Raw genomic sequence first — 21,125 nt, 5'->3', positions numbered from 1 at the left:
TATATTCTGTCCCTCAGAATTCTTTCTAGTAACTTCCCCACAACTGCGGTTAGACTGACTGGCCTGTAATTTCCTGGTCTATCCCTTCCTCCCTTTTTTAATAATGGGACAACGTTAGCAGTCCTCCAGTCCTCTGGCACCGCACCTGTGGCCAGAGAGGATTTGAAAATTGCCAGGGCCCCTGATATCTCTTCCCTTGGCTTCCACAACAGCCTGGGATACATCTCATCCGGGCCTGTGGATTTATCCATTTCTAAGGCCGCTAGACCTGCAAGTGCCCCCTCTCTCTCTATGTTAATTTCCTCTAATATTTCACAGTCCTCCATCCTGATATCTGTATCTGCGTCGTCCTTTTCCATTGTGAAGACCGACGTAAAGGATTCATTGAGGACTGCACCCATGTCTTCCGGGTCCACACACAGATTACCTCTATTATCCCGAATTGGCCCTACTCTTTCCCTAGTTATTCTCTTACTCTATATATATTTAAATAACCCCTTTGGGTTTTCCTTTATTCTACACACCAATGCTTTCTCATGCACTCTCTTAGCTTTCCTAATTTCCTTTTTAAGTTCCCCTCTACACTTTTTACACCCCTGTAAGGACTCAGCTGTATTGAGCCCTCGGTATCTGCCATAAACTTCTCTCGTTTTCTTCATCCTAACTTTTATGCACCTTGACATCCAGGGTTCTCCAGGATTGGTTCCCCCCACCCATTGTCTTTACGGGAACATATTTGCCCTGTGCTCTCACTATTTCCTCCTGGAAGACCCTCCACTGCTCTGACACAGTTTTATCTGCAAGTAGCTGCTCCCAGTCCACTTGTGCCAAATCGCATCGCAACTTAGTAAAAAAGCCTTTCCCCAGTTTAGAACTTTTATTCCTGGCCCAACCTTATCCTTTTCCATAACTATCCGAAATCTAACTGAGTTATGGTCACTATCTCCAAAATGCTCCCCTACTGATATGCCTTCCACCTGCCCGGGCTCATTTCAGAATATTAGGTCCAGAACTGCCCCCTCCCTTGCTGGGCTTTCTACGCACTGTCTAAAAAAGTTCTCCTGGATGCAACTTCAGAATTTTGCTCCCTCCCTACCTTGCACAATAAAACTATCCAAGTTCATATTTGGGTAGTTAAAATCCCCTACCATTACTGCCCTATTATTCTTACTCTTCTCAGAAATTTGATGACATATTTGATCCTCTATCTCTCCCTGACTGTTTGGGGGCCTATAGTACACAGGTCATATCTGACTAATTAGATTGAAGTTTTTGAGGAAGTAACAAGTAGGATTGATGAGGGTGGTATAGTTGATGTGATACACATTGATTAAAACAAGGCTTTCGACAAGGTTCCACATGGCAGACTGCTTAAAAAAATAAAAGCCCATAGGATCCAGGGGAACGTAGCGAGCTGGATACAAAATTGGCTCAGTGGCAGGAAACAAAGGATGGATGTTTTTGTGACTGGAAGGCTTTTTCCAGTCAGGTTCCGCAGGGCTCAGAACTGGGCCCCCTGCTTTTTGTGGTCTATATTAATGATTTGGGCATAAATGTAGAATGATCAAGAAGTTTACAGACTGCAGAAAAATTGGTTGATAGTGAGGAGAGTTGCTGTGGACTGGAGGAAGATATCAATAGACTGGTCAAGTGGGCAGAAAAGTGGCAAATGGAATTCAGCCCAGAGAAGTGTGAGGTGATGCATTTGGGGAGGTCAAACAAGGCAAAGGATTACACAATAAATGGGAGGGGACCGAGAGGTGTAGAGGAAGTGAGGGGTATTAGAGTGAATGTCCACAGATCCCAGAAGGTAGCAGGACAGGTTGAGAAGGTGGTTAAGAAGGCAGATGGAATCCTTTCATTTCTTAGCCGAGGTGTAGAATATAAGAACAGGGAGGTTATGCTGGAACTATATAAAACATAAGTTAGGCCACGACTTGAGTACTGTGTGCTGTTCTGGTCACCTCGTTACAGAAAGGATGTAATTGCATTCGAGAGGGAACAGAGGAGATTTACCAGGATGTTACCAGGGCTGGAAAATTGCAAATATGAGGAAAGATTGGAGAGGCTGGGGTTGTTCTCCTTGGAACAGAGGAGGCTGAGGGGAGATTTGATTGAGATGTACAAAATTGTGAAGGGCCTGGATAGACTGGATGGGAAGGGCCTATTTCCTTTAGCAGAGAGCTCATTGATGAGGGGATATAGATTTTCAGTGATTGATAGAAAGATTAGAGGGGAGATGAGGAAAACATTTTCTCACCCAGAGGATTGTGTGGGTCTGGAACTCACTGCCTGAAAGGGGAGTAGAGGCCGGAACCCTCAACTCATTGAAAAGGTGTCTGGATATGCACCTCAACTGCCGGAACCTGCAGGGCTACGGACCAAGTGCTGGAAAGTGGGATTATGCTGGGGGGGTTCGTTCTTCAGCCGGGGCAGACACGATGGGCCGAGTGGCCTCTTTCTGCACTGTAAACATTCTACGATTCTACGTTACATTCAGACGGTTGCTATGCAGCCATTCACACCTCATCTGGACACATCTTTTGTTTCTTTATTTTACCCATTACCACTGCCTCTGGCTTTTGTACCATGAAACCTTTTATCCTTTAATCTCTCCTGCCATCCACCCTATCACACACCTTCCCTTTTGTTCATCGACATCTTTCCCCACAAGACCAACTCCTATTGGTCCAAATAAAATCAGCCTTCCTGGTAATAAATCCATGAGTTCTGTCATTGGTGGAGATTGTGGAGATTGGGGCTGGTTAATTGGTTCAATGTTGCTGCTTATGGTCTCATTGGTGTCAGGTGAGTGCAGCTTGTGTGTATAAAAGGTGCTGCTCGGTGGCTGAAGGGATGGTTGAGTTGTTTGGTATCATGGGGGATTTTGTAGTGAGGGCTTTGTTCCCAGTGCTGGTGCTAGTTGGAGCTCTTTGTGGCTCTGATACTTGGCAACAGTTTCTAGGCCAGAGGTTTCTATGGAGCAGAGTCAAAGCCACCCCTGTGCCTCAGACAGTCTCTCCTCCTGGGCCTCCCTTTGGTTCCCATTTCCGTGTGTCTGAGGGTGGGAGTGTGTCTCCACTGCAGACTGTGATGGTGCAGTGTGGAGAGGACAAGCTGCTGCTCAGGGTCCAGCTGGATTTATTTGGAACCAGGCACCTGATTAAAGCTGCTGACCTGACCCTGGGGATAGCAGGCTGTTGGCCAACCAGTATATACTCTCAGAACCACACTGTCCTCTTTGACTATAGACTCCATGAGTGTGGCAGCAGGTTGCAGGTAATGGGAATCCTCAGCTCTTGCTCTAAGCTTGGGCTGTAGGTTGTTCCCCACTCTTCATTCCAACACTGAGTGAGATGTCAATGATATTGAGGAGATATATCTCCTGCTTTATAAAACTACAAATTAGCTTTCTATCTTGTATTGTATTTTGCATTAACTGGTTCCTGAGTCTCTCCAACCTATGACATCAGCCCCATTGGTCTTGAACCTTCTCTTTGGATCCTCCAAGCTTTTCCTTTTGTTGTTTAGAGGATTTTCATCTCTATTCCCCTCATTCAGATCAATCCAACTGGAGGTTTCAGTCCAGTTTAATCCAACCAGGTTGTGCCTTAAATGAAGAAAATGGAATGAGAATGGAGATGTATTGGACTAAAGAGGAACTCCACACTTCCCACTTTTCCTGTCATTGGAATAACTGGTGCTCTGGCTTCAAACTCTTCTATTTCCATGCTCCATGTTACTGTCCACTTGTGGCTCCTTTTTACTGTTACCTGAAGCTGTCCTTTTGTTGAGTCACTTCCCTATTAATGGATCCTGGTCTTGTTCTGATGATCGCCCTCTTTGGATAAAGGGCTGAGGTTGCATTGCAGCCCATAATGAGGCCATTCGGCCCCTCGAGCCTGTTCCCCAATCATTAAGATCCTGACCGAACTTCTACACAACCGCCATGTTCCTGTCTTTGATTCTCTTTGAAGCTCTTTGATTCCTGTCATCAAAATATGATAAATATCCTAATATTGTGCTTTATTGTATTATTGGGGTTTGGATAATTTGTGTGGGGCTGAATTGGACAGTTGGTCTGGAGGCTTTGAATCATCAAAAAGAATCGAGCTTTGAAATGCTAAATCCATAAACATGGCTGAAGTTTTAGAATGAGATGTGATGAAAATTTGTTTTTTCATATAACTTCGGATAGCTTGAATTTCCAAGCGATGGTGGGATGTTACACCCAGCTTTCAGAAACTAAGCTGAAGTGTTAATTTTTTCAAAAGGTTACTGATAAATTAGTACTCAAGTTTTATATTATGAAAAGTGAAGTTGCAACAAGATATGGGAACAATGCAATTTACCTGTCAAGGGGATGAGGCTGAGTCAGTGGTGAAGACATCCTAAGATCTTTCACAAATGTGAGAAGCCTCCAGCCTCTGCATCAAGTTCCTGTCTAAAGGAACCAAGGATGTGTTAACTCGTGTTGAATTCTCCTGTCCAGGTGGTGTTGCTTTGCCTGGGTCCATTCAAATTTTTTTTACTGTTGCCTTAATAAAGGTGTCACTGGGAGCCAGATTAATCAGAAGATTTTGGGAGTTCTTATAGTAATTTATAGACCTATGTATGTGCTTAATCTCTTTTTTAGTTCATGTTTACATTTTTATCTAAACCTCCTGAATTTGTGGCAGTCTTTGCTGTTCCTGAATTCCAGACACTGATCTCAAAATAAAATACTAATTGCAAAACAGTTGAGCGCATGATCAAGTTTCCCTCGTGGATTTGATCCACCTGACTAGCATCATCTGCCACATCATAACATTCCCTTAATGACACAAAATAAATCCATCTGTCTCAAACGTACTCCGTGACTGAGCATTCACAGCTCTCTGGGATAGAATCCCAAAGATTCACCACCTGCTGAATGAAGTAATTCCCTGTCACATTAATCTTAAGTGACCCCCTGACCTGAGAAGCCTACACCTAATAATCAACTTTCCTCCGGCTGGGAGGAAGCAGCCTCTTCACACTGACCTTGTCAATCCCCCTCTGAATTGTTTTCAGGGGATGGGATGACTTCATTGTTAACCCCTGTGGAGAACATTCTCATTTCAGATCAGTTCTTCATTCCTTAACCTGATTCTTTCAGATGATTGGAGATTTCCTCATCTACACCACCCACCTGAACCACACCCCAGAGTATCATGGATCTGTCATTGTGAGAACGAATGGAGCTGTCGTTCCCATTGAGTGTCGTTATTTTAGGTGAGAATCTTTACCCTCTTTGTCAATAAGATCTACAGCTGCTGGTGGTCTCTGAAGATGTCCTAAAATGACTCCCCTGCCTTTCCAGGAAGGGCAATGTGAGCAGTGACCCCATCAAGCCCACCTGGATCCCATTCAGCTCCACCAAGTCTGGAGAAGGGCATCTGTCATTCTCTCTGCGCCTAATGAATGGTATGTGATGGGTGGATGGGGAGTGATTTCCTGTAGTCACTCACTGGGAGTTACAGCCACTGTCTCGAACCCTTGTCCTCTTGTACTTCAGGTGACTGGCTTACAGAGCGCACTTCGACTATCTACTACCTGGGTGAGCTCATTCACATTGAGGCCTCTGTTTCAATGATCAACCACATGTCCCTGAAGCTCTACATTGACCGCTGTGTAGCTACACTGAGCCCAGACAAGGACTCCACCCCGAGATACAGCTTCATTGACCACAATGGGTAAGGATCTCTCTGCTTTCTCCAGCTGGTCCCATCTCAATGGCTTCACTTGATTCACTTCCTGTCCCTTTTTAATCTTTCTTCAGTTGCCTCCTGGACAGCAAAGCTGAGGACTCCTTTTCAACCTTTGTGTTGCCAAGAGACGAGCAGGAGCTGGACAAGCTCCGCTTTGACCTGGATGCGTTCCGTTTCCTTGGAGATGACCGTTCCTTGGTAAGAGGAAGCTGATCATTGGGGTCTCCATGTTGGGAGGGAGTCACTGAATCATGACGTGTGTTGAATGTGTCCCTCAGATTTTCATCACCTGTCACCTGAAAGTTGCTCCATTGGATCAGAGGGATTCCAGGAACAAAGCTTGTACTTTCCAGAAGGTGCAGAATGTGTCAGTTCCCCCTCTCTCCATCAGGGACGTTGTGTGGGGATGTGATGCACAACCTGGTTGATGGGCTCTTTCTCTTGTTTAGCTTGACCCCATTGGAGGAATCGAGCATTGACATCTGTGCCTGTTGCCATGTGGGTAACTGTGGTGCCACAAGGGAGTTGTGGTTTGGTCCCAGAGGAAGGAGAGATCTTGTACCTGAAGGTGGTGGGACATTGATCCTCTAGATGTTAGACGTTCCCCTTTCCCCTCTCTAACTGGAATGTTTGATGTTGCAGAGAGTGAAGCTGGATTGAAGTGGGAGGGTGAGGCCTCACTTGGAGCCCTGCTCATTCTGGATACTGATGTGACCAACCTGGCAACAGAGTCCCTGAATGAGGCTGAGCGAAGGATGCAGGAGAGGTCTCCAGGTGGTGAGTTGGCCAACTGCTGGTTTCCATTTTCCCCTCAGTGTTTCCTTCACTAACCATTGGTTTCTCATTGCTTTGTAGGTGTGCAGTCTGAGGTGGTCCTGATCGTGGCCCTGACTGTGACAGCTGTCTCTCTGATCTCTGCTTCATTGCCGGCCTTGTTCCTGTACAGGAGACACAAGCAAACTCTGGTCAACCAGTGATCAATAAAGCAGTGATTCCTTCTCCCTTGTGTCTGGGACCTGATTTCTCTGCATCCTCCATATGTTAGTTAAATGTCTCTGTGGAACTAATGGCTGGGGCTAGTCTATCCAAGCACAGAACTCGGCCTGATGATGATGGGCTTACTGAAGATAGAGAGAAGCAGTAACTAAATTTTTTTGTGCTTCAGACCCCAGGCTTGGTATCTATAGCCACCCAGTGTGGGGGAGGGGGTGTGAGCAGTTCTGGGTCCTCCTTGTGGATCTGCTCCTGAGCCTGGCTGCCTCATTCTCTTCCATGGTGATGTTCACCCCCTGGAGAGGGGGCTCACTGTATTGGAGTGTTTGAAGTTTGCTGTAATCAGTGGGTATGTATGGTCTGGTCTACACCGATCAAATAAACATCCTGTTTGCAATCATTTGTCTTTCATCTCTAACACCTGGTGAAATTGTACAATTGACTGGTCAACCAGTTAACAAAGGCCTGTCTATTGTGGGGAATAGTTAATCTGCAGCTCAAACAGAAGGTGATCTGAGAGACAGCATGGCTTTAAGTGGATGGGACTAAACTCTCAATTTTCATCGGAGCTCACTAATGAGGATGTTGTCCACTTGGACTTCCAGAAGGGATTCCAACTTTCACAGACATGGAGGGAAAATGAAGTGTTTGGGGATCCGGAGAACATCATCTGACTGTCAGGAATTGACATGTGGTGGTTGCCAGGGATCTGATCTGGTGCCTGAACTTCATTTATAATTTGTAGGGATATCCAAGTTTGCAGGTGGTAATTTTCATGCAGACAGGAGCAAAAGGGATTGAATGAGTGACTAAATGATTGTTCATGTTCTGTGATGGAGAGTGAGGTCATCCACCTTGAACAAAAACTAGAAAAATCATGCTGTTATCTGAAGGAACAAATTTGAGTCCAATACCTCATTTGTAAATGGTTAATTGGGGCTAATGGGATGTTGGCCTCTCTCAGATGTGATGCTTCAGTTTTCCAAACTCTGGGCACCCACACATCTGGATTTCTGAGGTTTGGACATCGAACAGCAAAGGAGCCATTGTGTTCTTAGTCTCGCTGCTGATTGGCCAGAATAAAGTTTGGGGGGAGGAGCAGTTTAACTCCTAGATAGAAGGTTGAGTCTGATCTAAGGTGTTTAAACTGTTGGGAGGATTTGGTAGGGTGGGTTTGGGGAATAATTTCCTCTCTGTAGGGAATTGAGAACAACAAACCTGAACTGACATTGAAGCAGGGCCATTGAGAGTGAAATTGAAGGGGAGGGGGAGAGTACCTGAGGAGAGGAAAGTATTAATATTAGCTCATGTCAGACCAGGAAGAGAAATTGTGTGCTCAACAGTTTAGTGGGAGTAAGGTTGAGGGTACATGAGATGAGGGGTCGGGAGCAAGATGAAGTTGGAGAGTGCCTGAGGGGAGATGGAGAAAGACATCAGTCCAGGCTAGGATAGGGAAGAGCCCGAGAGGAAGTTTGTCCTGATGGGTGAGGGGAAGGAAGGGAGGTGGCAGAAGCAGCTGATCTGAACCTTTGTCACAAAGTCCATGAACTGTTTGTTCTTGTTGGTGATGGGAAAGGGTTTTCAAAGATGGTTTGGAGTGGAGAAGATGGAGGGTTCCTAACATTGTAGCATGACCCTGGAATAGTGATGAGTTTTGGCATAGGACAGCGGGACACTGCTTCATGGGGTCCAGCCAGCTCTGGTGGTTATCACTAAACCAATTGTTCTCCCTGGGTATTCAAGACTGAATCACTTTGACTTAAGCAGAGATGATGGTTGGAGCAGGGAGAATGGTCTCCTGTGAGAGACCAATGGATTCATTGGGGACTGGGGGATCCAAGATGAAGTTGCATTATTAATTTTTCCAAGGATGATGGTATTGCTGGCAAGGCCAGCATTAATTACCCCTCAGAAGGTGATGGTGAGCTGCTGCACTCCATGGATATTCAGCTGCACACACTGCTGCAAGGGAGGCAGTTCCAGGATTTTGACCCTGTGACAATGAAGGAACGGTAGTTATAGTTCCACAACAAGATGGTGTGGTTTGGAGGGGAAATTGCAGGTGGTGTTCAAATGTAGCTGCTGCCCTTCTAGATGGTAGAGGCTGTGGGTTTGGAAGTTGCTGTCTAAGGAGCCTTGAGTTAGCGCAGTGCATGTTGTAGATGGTACACAGTTACCATTGTGCATTGGTGGTGCCCCAAGATGGCCGAGCAAGCTACTCAGTGGCAGCAAGTAAATGAAACTGGATGTATCCAGCATCCACCTAGGCACTGGAAGCAACAACGACAAATCCTGTCCTCCTTACAAACATATGGTGCTTTGAGCCAAAATTGGGAGAGCTGTCCCACAGACACCCCGAGCAGTAGCCTGACATCGTCATACGTATGAATCATCGCCGTCCCTGGGGATGTCCTGTTCCACTGGCAGGGCAGGCCCACCAGAGGTGGCAGCCCAGTGGTGTACAGGAGGGAGGGAGTTGCTCTGGGAGTTCTCAACATTGACTCTGGACCCCAGGAAGTCTCATGGCATCAGGTCAAACATGGACAAGGAACACTTCTGCTGACTACCACCTACTGCCCCCACCTCAGCTGATGAATCAACACTCCTCCTCCATGATAAACACCACATGGAAGAAGCACTGAGGGCAAGAAGGGTACAAATGTACTCTGGGTGGGGGACTTAAATGTTCATCACAGCTGCTGAGTCCTCAAGGACATAACTGCAAGACTGGGTCAGCAGCAGGTGGTGAGGGAGAAACCTACCTGACCTTGACTTCACCAATCTACCTGTTGCAGATGCCTCTGTCCATGACAGTATTGGTATGACAAAAACTGGGCATCTATGAGGCACTGTGGGCCATCAGCAGCAGCACAATTGTGTTCAGCCACAATCAGTAACCTTGCGGCCCAGCATATCCCCCACTCTACCGTTACCATCAAGCTGGGGTACCAACCCTGGTTCAATAAATAGTGCAGGAGGGCATGCCAGGAGCAGCACGAGGCAAACCTAAAAATGAGGGGTCAACCTGATTAAACAATAACACAGGATGACTTGAATGCAAAACAGTGGAAGCAGCAGCAATAGACAGAGCTACAAGCAATGGATCAGATCTAAGCCCTGCCACATCCAGTTGTGGATGGTGGTGGACAACTAAACAATTCACTGGAGAAGGGGACTCCTCAAATATCCCTATGCACAATGATGGGGGAGCCCAGCACATCAGTGCAAAAAGACAAGGCTGAAGTATTAGCATCAATCTTCAGCCAGAAGTGCCAAGTGGGTGATCCATCTCAGCCTCCTCCTGAGGTCTCCAGCACCACAGATGCCAGTCTTCAGCCAATTTGATTCACTCCACATAGAACCATAGAAAAGTTACAGCACAGAAGGAGGCCATTTGGCCCATCTTGTCCATGTCAGCCCGAGGACACCCAGGGTGCCCTTTCGAGTCCCACCTTCCTGCACCTGGCCCATAGCCCTGCAGCTTACAGCACTTAAGGTGCAGATCCAGGTCCTTTTTAAAAGAGTTTAGAATTTCTGCCTCTACCACCAACTTGGGCAGTGAATTCCAGACACCCGCTACCCTCTGCGTAAAAAAGTTCTTCCTCATGACCCCCTACACCTTCTGCCACCTATCCCCTGGTTCAAGAATTCTCCACCAAGGAAAACAATTTTACCCTGTCCACTCTATCTATTCCCCTCATCATTTTGTACACCTCAATCAAGTCACCTCTCAGCCTTCTTTGTTCTAAGGAAAATAACCCAACCTATCCAATCTCTCCTCGTAGCTACACTTTTCTAAACCTGGCAACCTTCTTGTAAACCTCCTCTGCACTCTCCCCAGGGCTATTACGTCCATCCTGTAATGTGGTGATCAGAGCTGCACACAATACTCCAGTTGCGGCCTCACCAGTGTTTTATACAATTCCAACATTATATCCTCACTTTTATATCCTATACCTCTGCCAATATAGGAGAACCTTCCATATGCCTTCTTTACAACCTTGTCTACATGATATCAAGAAATGGCTGAAGGCCCTGGATCTGCATCTGCACTGGCCCTTACAATATTCCAGCAATAGTACTGAAGGCTTGTGCTCCAGAACTTGCCGTTCCCCTGTTCAAGCTGTTACAGTGCGGCTACAACACTGGCATCACCCAGCAAAGTGGATAATTGCCCAGATGTGACCTGTCCACACAAAAAGCAGGACAAATCCAACCCGGCCAATTCCCGCCCCATCAGTCAACTCTCAATCATCAGCAAAGTGATGGAAGGGGTCGTCGCAAGTGCTGCTTGATAGCACTGTCACTGCTCACTAACACTCAGTTTGGGTTTTGCCAGGGCCACTCAGCTCCTGACCTCATTACAGCCTTGGTCCTCAGGGCAGTGTCCAAACCCCAACCATCTTCAGCTGCTTCATCAAAGACCTTCCCTTCATCATAAGGTCAAAAATGGGGATGTTCACTGATGATTGCACAATATTCAGCTTCATTCAGGACTCCTCAGATACTGAAGCAGCCCATGTCCAAATGCAGCAAAAACTGGACTATATCCAGGCTTGGGCTGACAAGTTGCAGGTAACATTCGTGCCACATGAGTACCAAGCAATGAACATTTCCAACAAGAGAGAATTTCCCTTTGACGTACAATGGCATTACCATCGCTGAATTCCCCACTATCAACATCCTGTGGGTTACCATTGACCTGAAACTGAACTGGAAGAGCCACATAAATACTGTGGCTAAAAGGGCAGATCAGAGGCTAGGAATCCTGCATTGAGTATTTCACCTCCTGATTCCCTTAAGCCTGTCCACCATCTACAAGGCACAAGTCAGGAGTGTGATGGAATAATTGCCCCTTGTCTAGACGAGTACAGCTCCAACAACACTCGAGAAGCTCGACACCACCCAGGGCAAATCAGCCCACTTGACTGGCACCCCATTCACAATCATTCACTCGCTGCATCACCAATGCACAGTGCACAAGATGCTCTGCAGAAACTCACCAAGGCTCCTATAACAGCACCTTGCAAATCCACGACCACTACCATCTAGAAGGACAAGGGCAGCAGATAAATAGGAACACAACCACCTGGAAGATCCTCTCCACGCCACTCACCATCTGACTTGGAAATATATCGCTGTTCCTTCACTGTCGCTGGGTCCAATTCCTGGACCTCCCTCCCTAACAGCAGTGTGGGTGTAACTACACCACAGGGACTGCAGTGGTTCAAGAAGGCAGCTCACCACCACCTTCACAAGGGCAATGAGGGACGGGCCATAAACGCTGGCTGAGCCAGTGATGCCCAAACCTCATGAATGAACAAAAATTATTTTGAATCTGTTTTCATGGTAGACGACACGAACAACATCCCAATAATAGTGGAAGGTCAAGGGGCTACAGGGAGCAAGGGTCTTAAAACAACCACTATCACGAGAGAAAGAGTAATGGGAATACTAATGGGACTTAAAGCTGACAAGTCCCCTGGACCTGATGGCCTGCATTCTAGGGTCCTATAAGAAGTGGCTGCAGAGAGAGTTTATGCATGGGCTGTCATCTTACAAAATTCCACAGGTTCTGGAGATGTAATGAAGTCAGGAGCTGAGAGTCCCTGGCGAAATCCATACTGGGCATCAATGAGCAGGTTATTGCTCAGCAAGTGCTGCTTGATAGCACTGTTGATGACTCCTTCCATTGCTTTACTGATGATCGAGAGTAGACTGATGGGGCGGTAATTGGCTGGGTTGGATTGCCCTGCTTTTTGCGTACAGGACATACACGGGCAATTTTCCACATAGCCGGGTAGATGCCAGTGTTGAGCTGTACTGGAACAGCTTGGCTAGGGGCATGGCAAGTTCTGGAGCACAAGTCTTCAGTACTATTGCTGAAATATTGTCAGGGCCCATAGCCTTTGCAGTATCCATGGTCTTCATCTGTTTCATCATATCACGTGGAGTGAATCGAATTGGCTGGAGACGGGCATCTGTGATGCTGGGGACTTCCGGAGGAGGCTGAGGTGGATCATCCACTCAGCACTTGTGGCTGAAAGTTGTTGCAAATGCTTCAGCCTTATCTTTTTCACTGATGTGCTGGGCTCCCCCATCATTGAGGATGGGGATATTTATGGAGCTGCCTCCTCCAGTGAGTTGTTTAATTGTCCACCACCATTCACAACTAGATGTGGCAGGACTGCAGAGCTTAGATCTCATCCGTTGGTTGTGGGATTGCTTAGCTCTGTCTATCACTTGTTGCTGATTCTGGTTGGTACGCAAGTAGTCCTGTGTTATAGCTTTACCAAGCTGACACCTCATTTTTAGGTATACCTGGTGTTGCTCCTGGCATGCCCTCCTGCACTCTTCATTGAACCAGGGTCAATCGCCTGGCTTGGTGATGATGGTAGAGTGGGGGATATGCAGGGCCATGAGGTTACAGGTTGTGTTCGAGTACAATTCTGCAGCTTCTGATGGCGCTCAGCGCCTTATGGAAGCCCAGTCTTGATTTGTTAGATCTGTTTGAAATCTATCCCATTTAGCACAGTGGTCGCGCCCCACACCACGATGGAGGGTATCCTTAATGTGAAGGCAGGACTTGGTCTCCACAATGATTGTGCAATGGTCACTCCTACCGATACTATCATGGACAGATGCATCTGCGACAGGCAGGTTGGTGAGGATGAGGTCAAGTATTTTTTTTTCCCCTTATTGGTTCCCTCACCACCTGCCGTAGACCCAGTCTAGCAGCTATGGCATTTAGGACTCAGCCAGAGGTGGTGCTAATGAGCCACTCTTGGTGATGGACATTAAGGTCCCCCACCCAGAGTACATTCTGTGCCCTTGCCACCCTCCAGAGGTGCTCCCTCCATTTGGTGTTCGGTATGGAGGAGCACTGATTCTTCAGCCGAGGGAGGAGGGAACGTGGTAATCAGAAGGAGGTTTCCTTCATGTTTGACCTGATACCATGAGACTTCATGGGTCCAGAGTCGACACTCCCTCCCGACTGTATACCACAGTGCCGCCACTTCTGCTGGGATGATGATGATGGTGGTGTCCGGGACCTAATCTGTAAGGTATGATTCCATTGCTTCACTAACCCCCAGATGTTAGTTAGGAGGACTTTGCAGTGTTGACAAGGCTGAGTTTGCCGTTGTCATTTCCGGTGCCTAGGGGAATGCTGGGTGGTCCTTCCGGTTCATTCCTTTGTTTGGTGCTTTGTTGTGGTTTGATACAACTGAGTTGCATGGAAGAGTCAACCACGTTGTGCTCTGGAGTCACATGTCGGCCAGACCAGGTAAGGATAGCAGATCAGACGGGTTTTGACAACAATTGACAATGGCACCATGGTCATCGTTAGACTTTTAATTCCACATTTTTCATTGAATTCGAATTCCAGTACCAACCATGGCAGGATTCAAACCCTGGTCCCCAGTGCATTACCCTGGGTCTCTGGGTTACTCGTCCAGTGACAATTCCACTACACCATCGCCTCTCCTCAACACTGAAACCCATTGTTAAGGAAGCAGGAGCAGAAAATTGAGAAAATCAGAATACAAACGGCAGATTAGTTTTGTGAAAAGGAAATTGTGTTGGACAAGTTCATGTGAGTTGTTTGAGGATGTAACAAGCAGGGTGGATAAAGGGGAACCAGTTAATGTAGTGTATTTGGATTTCCAAAAGATATTTGATACGATGCCATATAAAAGCTTATTAGCCAAGGCAAGAGTTCCTGATGTTGGGAGTAATATATTTGCATGGATAGAGGTTTGGGTAACTAAAGGAAAGAGAGTCAGGAGAATTAGCTCATTTTCAAGTTGGCTAACGGTCACTAGAGGAGTGTCCCAGGGACCCGTGCTGGAATCTCAACTACTGACAATCCATATGAGCGACTTGGATGAAGGGACCGAGTGTATTATTGACAAATTTGCATCCAATACAAGGATAGGTGGGAAAGCAAATTGCCAGGACACACAGGTCAGGATTTTCCAGCACCACCTGTCACCAGGATCTTCCGGTCCCGCCAAAAGTTAATGGAACTTTGGCTGACCTGCCCCATCCCCTGTGATGGGCACTGCCACATGAGGCTGGAAAATCCCGGCAAAGGGAAATCGATGGGTTAAGGGAGTCGGCCAATATTTCAGAGATGGATAAAAATGTGGGAAAACGTGAGGTTATCCACTTTGGCAGGAAGAACAGAAGAGCAGAATATTATTGAAATGCAGAGAGACTGCAGAATGCTGCAGTACAGAGGGAACTGGGTGTCCCTCATACATGAAACTCCAAAAGTTAGTATGCAAGTCCAGGCAGGAATTAGGAAGGCAAGTTGAATGCTGGGCTTCATTACAAGGGGGACAGAGTGTAAAAGTGGATTTCGTACCAGGAGGGCCGATTTCAATCCTTTTAACAGTCTAAACACCTCAATCTGATCATTGCTCAATCTTCTAAACTCAATGGAATACAAGCCAGGCTTATGCAAGCTCTCCTCATAATTTAACCCTCGAAGCACCGTTTTCATTCTGGTGAATCTACCCGGCACTTCCTGAGCTGGGTGCCCAGAACTGAATATAATATCCAGATGGGGTTTGACCAAGGTTCAATACAACTGAAGCAGAAATTCATTCCTTTTACAATCCAGCTTCCTTGAGGTAAGGGTCAACATTCCACTCACCGTTTTTTTATTGCTACCTTTACCTGACCACCAGCTTTTAATAATTTGTGTCCTTGGAATCTCAAACCACTTTGTTCCTCTCCAGTTCCTGGTTTCTAACCATTTAGAACATTTTGGAATTTATTTTTTCAATTCCAAAATGGATGACCTCACACTAACATCACAATTACACAAGTTGTAAACACACATATCTATTGCAAAGAATGTTTGGGTCTGTTTTTGCACCCTCAGTGGGAATGTTAACAGAGTGAACGCGGTCCTTACCATTGGCACTGAAGACTGCATTCTGAAATCCAGCTCTCATTGACACCATCAGGAGCCAGGGTGTGCCCATGCATGTCCAGCAGTGGAAGGCTGTTTCCTTCTCCAGAACTTCAGATAAGGCTGTAATACACCAAGGGTTGTGGATTGAGATGCTCCTTGCAGCATTTCTTGTTCATCAATGATCAGACTCAAAGATCAGATGGAGTTTATCAGGTGCACTTCAACCATGAGTGCTGTGTTGAAGGCAGTCATCCACACGCGACTGTTATACACTGACTAAAGACGATTCCCCACATGTCAAGATGCCGTGTATGTTCCAGGGAAGGATGTTTATGTAGTTTCTCCACTACACTTGAAGCCTTTGTCTTCTCGGTGGTAGAGGCTGTGGGTTCACAGGGAAGCCGAGGGGTTTGGCAGCACTGCATGTTGCAGATGTCACACACTCCTGACACTGGACACCGGTGCTGGATGGATCATGTGGAAGGTAGTTGGAGGAGTGGTGAAACAGTCTGTGCGGCATCACCCTGCTCAATGTGTAGTCACTGCAGTTCTGTTCACATATACAATCATATTTTACTGATGCACATTCCCAGAGAGGAGTCACAACTGCTCAAAGTGCATGTTGAGAAATTGGGTAAGTGCTTACCATACATGTCTGTTTGTGCAAATGGTGGACTTTAGAAGATAGTTATGTTTTAAACTTCCTCCTTTAATTCAAGATAAAATAGATTAATTTGGAGAGGGGGATGTGACCTCCTATGAAATCTGCCTGGAGACCTCGCTACGTGACTTCAATGAAATCTTGGGCAGTGAGAAATATCTTGTTAAAACCAGGAAGGATTTGGGCTTTTAAAAAGAAGATTACGTTTTTGCTGAGAGATCCATGTAATGTATAAATGTGGTGTGGTGTTTTTGGCTCTGTTAAGATGTTAATGGAGAATACCTTTTCTCTAGTTTGGAGTATTAGTTTCCTACTAAGTACTGTTTAGCCTGGGTTGATTTTGGTGTTTTGTTACAGCAAAGGTTTTCAAACATGAAATCTTGTCATGTGATTATTTGTGTTGTTTACTGGGAAGTTCATATCTTTTTTTAAAGTTACCAGTCTCTATGGGAATCATAACACTATCCAATAAAATTAACGTTTTACATTCTTTAAGTGAATAAAATTTTTCAGCATTGCATACAAGCCAACAATTGGAAACCGAGTTTACATTACAAAGCTCTGTCCAGCGGAGTTTTTACAGGTCACTTTGTACAAACTTGCTGCTTTGATTTTTTATTGGCTAGAGAGGGTCCTCCAGTCTCCTGAATTATACGGATATTTTTATATTGATTCATTCTAAAGTAGTGGAACTGCAGCTCATTGTTGTAAAGAGCCATCGCAGACACAATGGGCCAAATGACTTCCTCCTGTGCTGTTTGATCCTATCTTGCTCTGTGGTCTGACATTGTGATTCTGACCATTAAAGGTGACCTTTCAGTCTCCAGCTGTAGGTCAGTAATTGGCCTTTTGTCATTGTTAATCTGTACGGTCCTTCCCCAAACATCAGGCAAGGTCCACAACCAGAATCAGGAAGTCACCAATACAACTTTCAACTCCATTTAAAACAATTGTCAAAAGTGCCGGGGGGAAGATGGGGAGAAATTTTTTTTTTTCACAGGATGTTATGATGATTGTCTGAAAGGGGGATGGAAGAAGATTCAATATCACTTAATAATTCACTTTCAAATAGGACGTGGATATTTATTGAAAAAGGAAAAATTTGCAGGGCGACAGGGAAGGAGTGAGGGGATGGGATGAATTGGGTCCCTCTTTCAAAGAGCCTGAAAAGCTAAGTGGGCAGAATGGCCTCTTCCTGTGCTGGAAGATTCGATCAACATTTTATAATTAAAGACTTTACATTGCATACCATCCATTCGGCCATGTTATTGGGCCTGGGGTAGTGTGGGTGATGAGGTAATATGTCAACTCCCCACTTTTCAGACATCACCTTGAGTGGTTTTCCAGAATATTGGGCTCTGTTGTCCGAAACCACTTCTTACGGTGCCTCAAATAGGCTGAAGATTGAACTCAGTGGGCAGAATTTTACAGCCCTGTCATGGCCTGGGTGGGGCTGTAAAATGCCGGGAGCCTTTCAAAAGTCCCTTAGCTTTGGCGTGACTGTAAAATGCTGCCGGCATAAAATTCCACCCAATGCGTTGGCAGTGGCTGCGCTGGATGTATCATGGAACTGATGAATATTTGGCGAAATCATCACAACCAAGAAATCACCCCATGGATGCTGAAGAGATCGGTTAAAATTCTAATTATTGGATGTATCGCTGAAAAAGGAGACTTTTTTGTCTTGCTCTCGTCAGGTCAATTTGCAAGAATGGCAATGAAAGGGAAACAACAAATTTATACTGTATGAGAACAGAGTGTTTATTGCTGGTCAAGTGGACTCTGATTGGTTGAGGCATTGCCATGGAGAATGCACCAGTTGATGGTGATTGACATTTAACTGCCATGCACTGTTTGAAGTTTAAAATAGGGCCCAAGCCATTTGCTCATCATGCAAGCTTGATGCTTAAATAGGGCTCATCAAAGGCATCCTGCAGGATAATGGCTACCCTGATCAGATTATTTCGCACTGTATATCACGCAAACTCAAGAACGGGCCTAAGACTGTCTCCTTTGGCTGTGAAAAGTGCCCAATCTACCTCACACTACTCTAGAAGGGCAAGGTATCTCAAAATTTGAGCAGCAGGTGAAGCTAGTTGTTTCACACTGCTACAATGCAATAGCAACACGAGTGCTATTGGCCACTAACAAGATGCTGCCATCAAGCCAAAAAGACATTTTGCCTATCACACAAATGAGTAATGTGGTATATGAGTTTCAGTGCCAGTGTGATGCTAGGTATGTAGGCCGTATGTCCCAAAACCTGGCGGATCATATCAACATCATGTCCCATCCACTGTTCACAACGGGCAAGGTACAGGCTGGATCCAACCAGCCCATAAACATAATGTGCAACATTAGATATGATTCGCGATTGGAGAACATTTGCTAAACAATCAGCAGTGTGCTAAGAATTATGCTGATGATCAGTTTAAGAATTTAAGATTGTCAGGCAGCCTCACAGTGTGGCCCATTTATGTGTACTGGAAGCTACATATATTTATTCACAGGGCCCTGTTCATTGCAGACAGAAAGAACATGTACGCATATTGCGCCTGTTTAACTGAACAAAATAAGTGACAGCCATTCACTCGTTCATTCCTCAGGGCAATGTCTTGATCAATCAGAGTCAAGCTGCCTGGTTTACATTTCAAACAATTCTTAGCAGTTAACTGTAAGTCACCATCACCTGGTGCATTCTCCATGGCAGCATCTCGACCATCAGAGTCTACTTGCTAACCAATCAGCACTCTCTGCTCACACAGTATAAATTTGTTTTTTCCCTTATATTGCCATTCTTGCAAATTGTCCTGACGAGTGCAAGATGAAAAGCTTTGACAAAAACTGTCTCTTTTTTTCAGCAATACTCAGGTTCTGGACCATCAAATGTTTATTGGATGTGTGGGTACCTTGTGAGGTAATAATGATTCTTCTGATGTCAGGGCATGTTGACTTGGCACGCCTCACATTCCCTCTGGCAGGATGTGAACAAGTGGAGACCCACAGGGGTCTGTGCTGAGGCCTCAACTTTTTACAATTTACATCAATGACTTAGATGAGGGGAGTGAAGGCTGGTAGCTCAATTTGCAGATGACGCAAAGATAGGTAGGAAAGTATTTTGTGAAGAAGACATAAGGAGGTTCTTGATGGATATAGAAAGGTTGAGTGAGTGGGCAAAGATCTGCCAAATGGAGTTTAATGTGGGATGTGTGAAGTTGTTCACTTTGGCAGGAAGAACAAAAAAGCAGAGTATGACTTAAATGGAAAATGGCTGCATAATTCTGAGGTGCAGAGGGATCTAGATGTTCTTGTACATGAGCCACAAAAACTTAGTGTACAGGTACTGCAAGTAATTAAGAAGGCTGATGGAATGCTATCCTTTATTACGGGGTGAACTGAACATATAAGTAAGAATGTTTTGCTTCAGTTATATAGGGCATTGGTGAGACTGCACCTCGAATGCTCTGCACAGTTTTGGTCTCCTGATTTAAGGAAGGATGTAAATGCATTGGAGGCAGTTGACAGGAGGTTTACTAGGTTGATACCTGGAATGAGTGGGTTGTCTTTTAAGGAAAGGTTGGACAGGCTGGGCTTGTTTCCACTGGAGTTTAGAAGAGTGAGGGGGGTGATTTGATTGAATTATACAAGATCCTGAACAGCCTTGACAAGGTGGACGTGGAAAGGATGTTTCCTCTTGTGGGAGAGTCCAGAACTAGGGGGCACTGTTTTAAATTTAGGGGTCACCTTTTTAGGATGGAGATGAGGAGAACATTTTTCTCTCAGAGGGTTGTGCGACTTTGGGACTCTGCCTCAGAAGGTGGTGGAGTTGGGGTCATTGAATATTTTTAAGGCAGGGGTAGATAGATTCTTGTTAGGCTAGGGAATCAAAGGTTATCGGGAGTAGATGGGAATGTGGAAATCGAAACACAAGAAGATCAGCCATGATCTTATTGAATGGTGGAGCAGGCTCGAGGGGCCGAATGGCCTACTCCTGTTCCTGTTTCTTACGTTCTTATCACTCGATGTCTAGATTCATACCTGATCACTATACTGTTCTCCAGCCTGTTTCCTGGTTCAATCTATCCACATATACACTTGGTGCAATTGCTGGAGGATGTCAGGTCTAAGAGAACAAGGACTTTCTGGCCCTTGGGGAATCCCAAGCTCATCTCTGTGAGGCCAAAATAGTCTTAGAGCCTCTGGAACATCCTGGAAGGACTCTGGCCACCCTCCAATCACAGTCTTCCATAACTGTTGCAATACAGGAACATTGGACATCTCTTGTTGCAGTTGCTGGCATCTATTCTTCCCGAAATTCAGCCGGTCGATATGAAAGATGTCTTCAATTTCCATTTCGATGAAATCCACTTGCAGATCTAAGGAAATATCTGCAGTTTTGGATCAGATGTGAGCATGGAACAAGCCAGTTTGTAGCGTATGTCACAGTCATAGCCTTGTATTTTGATGAGTAAGTGATGGAATCTGGATGGTGCACTAGTTAACAGCTGAATGTCAATTGTACACGAGGTGTGGACTCACTGGATTCTGTAATCACAGGTTTGGATAATCATACAGCCTGGATGGAATTCATTTGCTCCATTATGTCTGTACCATCTTTGAAAGAGCGATTTTGCTTTGTCTCTCCTGCCTGCTCTTTCCCTATAACCCTGCAAATCCCCCCTATCGGTATTTATCCTGTTCCCTTTTGAAACTTACTATTGAATCTGCTTCCAGCATGTCTTCAGGCAGTGCATTCTAGATTGGAACAACTCACTGGATAAAAGGAATTGTGTCGAATTCTGGGTGTTTCATATGAGAA

General features: G+C 45.6%; 1 protein-coding gene across 1 annotated transcript in view; it reads left to right on the top strand.

Annotated features, from left to right (window-relative positions):
- LOC144668737 (zona pellucida sperm-binding protein 3-like) overlaps positions 1-20,686 on the top strand; it is a 66,696-nt gene extending 46,010 nt beyond the window's left edge. The window contains exons 3-9 of the mRNA XM_078531067.1: positions 3,088-3,279; positions 5,138-5,253; positions 5,342-5,445; positions 5,537-5,714; positions 5,801-5,927; positions 6,008-6,085; positions 20,597-20,686. Coding sequence (XP_078387193.1) covers positions 3,088-3,279; positions 5,138-5,253; positions 5,342-5,445; positions 5,537-5,714; positions 5,801-5,927; positions 6,008-6,085; positions 20,597-20,686 — 885 coding nt within the window. The remainder of the gene's footprint in view (positions 1-3,087; positions 3,280-5,137; positions 5,254-5,341; positions 5,446-5,536; positions 5,715-5,800; positions 5,928-6,007; positions 6,086-20,596) is intronic.
- The last annotated feature ends 439 nt before the right edge of the window (positions 20,687-21,125 follow it).

The sequence above is a fragment of the Cetorhinus maximus genome, chromosome 28 (genome assembly GCF_964194155.1).
Source record: "Cetorhinus maximus chromosome 28, sCetMax3.hap1.1, whole genome shotgun sequence".
Taxonomy (NCBI): Eukaryota; Metazoa; Chordata; class Chondrichthyes; order Lamniformes; family Cetorhinidae; genus Cetorhinus; species Cetorhinus maximus.
The sequence above is the reverse complement of the archived record's forward strand: the minus strand, read 5'-3'. Positions and strand labels throughout refer to the sequence as shown.